At 29.8% G+C, this 4,679-nt stretch overlaps 1 protein-coding gene across 1 annotated transcript in view; it reads left to right on the top strand.

The window, feature by feature from the left end:
* The first annotated feature begins 3,209 nt into the window (after positions 1-3,209).
* Positions 3,210-4,679, top strand: part of LOC119631433 — a 2,499-nt gene continuing 1,029 nt past the window's right edge. The window contains exon 1 of the mRNA XM_038023623.1: positions 3,210-4,229. Within this exon, the coding sequence (XP_037879551.1) occupies positions 3,282-4,229 (948 nt within the window). The 5' untranslated portion in view covers positions 3,210-3,281. The remainder of the gene's footprint in view (positions 4,230-4,679) is intronic.

The raw sequence follows: 4,679 nt of genomic DNA, 5'->3' as shown, positions 1-4,679 counted from the left end.
GCAAAAAACAAAAAAACAAAAATACGTAGATCATGAAGCAACAATACAACACTAACAACACAATAATAAGAAAAGAAAGAGTTTTGTTTACGGATGTAAATCTGGTTTAGAATAAATTTGAAATTTTAGATGAAATATAAACAAATTTGACATTTTAATGGTTTTTTAAATATATTATTGTTAAAGATAAACAACTGCGACTACTACAATCGGTCAAGCCCGTTTCATTAGGGTCATTTTTTCTTTTCTTTTTCTTTTTTTTAAATAATTTAAAACGACTAAATTTCTATGAATAAAGGCGGACAAGTTAATCTTCTTTCAGAAATTACACTTTAATCATTTTTATAAGAGTTATTATATACTTAAATAATTCGCTCTCCCAAAAAAAAAATAAATAAATAAAAAAAATGAACACAAATGTAATTTAACACCATTAAGTTCATTTTATAATCAATCGATAGAATTCTTTGTCCAATACGGCTTTAAAGACAAGCAAAAATTTGCATTCGTCTGGGGAAAAATGTTTCAATACATCAATATTTAACTGCAAGATATATATGTATATATATATATATATATATATATATATATATGTATATATATATATACAATTTATGGAATACATTAATGTACTCACACACACACACACACAAACACACACATAAATATATATACATATATATATATATATATATATATATATATATATATACATCGATCGTTCATTGTACTACAGGTATCGTACATTAGACATGTATGAAATCATATTTTTTACCTCCTTATGGGTCATTGTATGAATTTTAAAGCTATTTCAACATATTCTCCGTCCTATTTGCACGTATATATATATATATATATATATATATATATATATCTATCGTTCATCGCATTGCAGTTATCGTACATTAAACATGTATGAAATCATATTTTTTACCTCCTTATGGGTTATTGTATGAATTTTAAAGCTATTTCAACATATTCTCCGCTCTATTTGCACGTAATTTTATGATGAACAACAAAATGAATAACTTTCTATAATTGTGAAATGATTTCTGGTGTATCGTTTATTGTGATTTTCGAATATAACCGGACGAGAATAACAAGGAAAAACGTAATACCATGCATCCTTTGTTAAATGAATTTCTTGAAATCCTTATCGCAATTACAACAAACTGGTAGACTTTGTAATTTCTAGCTTGTGTTTGAGTTGAAAACGATACCTAACGAAAGCAGAGTGACGGCAAAATGCGTTTATCTGCATAAAGCAGGTATCGCCGAAACGATATCATTAATGATATTATTATAATGCTTCTTAAAGAGACTATGAAACAAGTGCCTACAACCTTGGACAGCTTAAAAGAGTCGTCTGTCTGACAAGTAGATGACAAGAATTATTAGTCGTCTGTCTGAGAGCTAAATGTGTCGCTTGTCGTCAAGAATCATAAATAATCAATTCAATTTCAATACGAGTGTAAGTCTAGTTATTGGACGTTTGAGGATCGCCCAAATAAAAAAAAATTTTTTTTTTTCGTTGTTTTCGTGTCACCAAATTGTACATAATTGTAATTTTATGGAGAAAATATGCGTTTAAATATGAAGGCAAAAAATTCATTAAAAATTCTAAACATGTCCGTCCTAAAAATAAGCAAGTTTTACAAAATAGAAAAAAAAACGTAGGCTTTAAAATTTGTAAGAAAATGAAAAATTAGTTATATCAAAAGAAGAAAAAAAAAAAAAAATCATGCATAAGCATGAGATAATAACTGTAAAGCTTTTATATCCACCACTGAGTTTGGAGTTTGGAAGTTTACTATTCTTGTCATTTGATTCGTAACAACTTCACGGTTGATTAGCAACATTTCGATTTTATAGACTTCGCATGGATCTTATATATAATGTAGATTCCAAAAACAAAGGTGAAATTGATAAGAAAATATATTCCGTAATATTCCCATCAGCAATATAATCCATCATCTGTCGCCAATTAATTTTAAGTTTGACTTCAATATTCCCCGTAGATCTCGTAAATATAGCTGTGATGGATTTATCACCTTATACATGATATTAAGATTAATTGGCGATTTATATATACATATGATTTATATATATATACTTTATATATATTTTACAAAGGGAATACACTATTTCCGAAATTCTATATACGTATACATATATATATATATAATTTTTTTTTTTTTTTTAAACACATGGCCAATAATTTCAGAGAATTGTACCCTTCGCATCAAGGAAGAAAAAATTTCATTTATCCACAAGTCCAGAGAAATTCTTCATTCGAGCAGAATTCATTTCGAATGGAAAACTTTTTTATATTATGTATATTGTGTATATATCTATCTTTTCTTTGGTGTTTTGCAGCGAATTTCTTGTACTTTGTTTCACGAATGGGATGATAAAGTTGTTATACTCTCATGACGATGAGGATAAAACATTTGTAGAACCCAAACAAACCCTAAAAGACAATAAAAGAAACTGTAACAAACAACAACCACAATAACAGACAACAACACAAACAGGCAGTTGAAATAATTAACAATGCGGAATTTTCTACAAACAAAAAAAAAAAAAAAACAAAAAAAAGCAAAGAAAAAACAACAAAAACAAAGCAACGCAGATGTTAAAGGAAACGTTTCTCTTAAAAACAAAACACAAAAACAACAATAACTCAAGATTACAGAGAACGTAAACAGCAACAAATATTTCAGAGTTTAATTTCTTTTTAGTAACCGAAAACACAACAACAACGCACCCACTAGAAGAAGAAAAGAAAAAAAGCTCACGCATCCATCCACACATACATGACTGCGAGATTGTGTGCTGTTTTACGTTTTCAATGGTGTAGTGTAGTGCACACAGGTACACTCTCAATGTTATTCAAAAAAAGAAAAAAAAAAAAAAAAAAAAATTTAAAAAAAATTGAAAAAAACAAACAAAAAACACTATAAATAGTAGAATAAAACACAATATATGCAGTCAGTCCAACAGCAAGCGTTGTACTAAGCTAAGAAAACATAATAATAATAATAATAAAAGTAAAAATAATAATAATAATAATAACAGGTTTTTGTGAAAACAACATAACCGCTAGTTTATCAATTTTCGTTAAAAAAATTTTGAAAATATTTAAAAAGTTAATATAAAAAAGAAATTAATAAATACAAGTTAAGTACAAAATAAAATTAAATAATTATATTAGTAAATAAATAAATAAGTAGAAAAAAAAAAAAAAAAAAAAGAAAAAGATTATCATATACAAAACTCCAATGGCGAATACAGTTAATAATAATAATGGCAATTCAGCAATGTCCACGACCACTACTAGCAGCATCGCGACGACGGCGCAGTGCCCTGAAATGGTAAACGAAGGCAACAATATTGACTCTGAAGAAATCTCTCCGAAAATTTTCAAGTTTTTTCATCGTTTGGCCGCTGAGAAAGGCTTTAAAGAATATGAATTAATAACCCGACCCATATCGGAATTTGGTGAGAACTCTTACGGTTTGGTATTGCAGATGACGATGAAAGCTCTCACAAGCAATGACCTAGAAATTGCAACGAGCAAAGAGCTTATTAGCATTGTAAAAATTTCACCAAAACACCCGGCACGTCGTGCTCAAATGCATGTGGCCGATTTTTATGCCAAAGAGGTACTAATGTACGAACAAGTGTTTGGCGAATATCGTAAATTATATGAAGAACGCTTACAAGCATTAAATTATCCAAATGAAAGCCTTCCATTCAATGTCGTGCCCGATATGCTTTACTATTCATTAGAACCGAACAACGAATTCATTATATTCGAAGATCTGTCAATAAGCGGTTATAAAACAAACGCGCGCATGCAGATGCCAACTTATAATTTAGTTATGGAAACATTTCGCTCAGTTGCTCAATTGCATGCCCTATCGTTTGTTTTGCAAGCTCGTAAACCACAAAAATTCAACGCATTAATAGCGAAAATCAAAGAAGATTTATTCATTGAGAATATGGCTACGGTGACAGTGGAATTCGGTAAACGCTATATAAAGCGTGCACGTAACCTTCTACTTCAAGATCCTAAACATCAGCAGAAGCATATAGAAATTTTGCATAAAGTCGAAGATAATTTATGTAAAATTTTGCCCGATTGCGTTAAGGGTGCCAAAGCGGCACCATATTCAGTCATCTGTCATGGCGACTTTTGGAATAACAATGTCCTTTATAAGTACGATGTAAGTAAAATAAGTACATCTTTACACCTTATATATAATTTATTCGAATTTCGAAACTCGCCACCACCCAACGAGTTTCATATGCGCATTCCAAAGACTGTAATCAATCAAGATCAATCAATTTCAAATCAAATAACTAGGGGACGTGAAAATCAAGTTCATTTTTATTACAAAAAGCATAAAACACCTTGATGTTTAGCAAAACAATAATAATTCGATTCCTAGATTGTAAGTTAGATGGCGAGACCCAATCAATTCGCTTTGCCAATTGGCGGCCGTCAGTGAGAGCAAGCGTAAATTTTTCTCGAGGCTGATCGATCAGCCTTTTTAACATATCTCTAAGAGAGCGCACACATTTCGTTCTACTTAATGACTGCATATAATTCCATTTCCTCTCACTTCGCTTCTAGGCATATCCATTATTATTATTATCATATATTAATTTATAAA

The sequence above is a fragment of the Glossina fuscipes genome, unplaced genomic scaffold (assembly GCF_014805625.2).
Source record: "Glossina fuscipes isolate IAEA_lab_2018 unplaced genomic scaffold, Yale_Gfus_2 1, whole genome shotgun sequence".
NCBI lineage: Eukaryota > Metazoa > Arthropoda > Insecta > Diptera > Glossinidae > Glossina > Glossina fuscipes.
The sequence above is the reverse complement of the archived record's forward strand: the minus strand, read 5'-3'. Positions and strand labels throughout refer to the sequence as shown.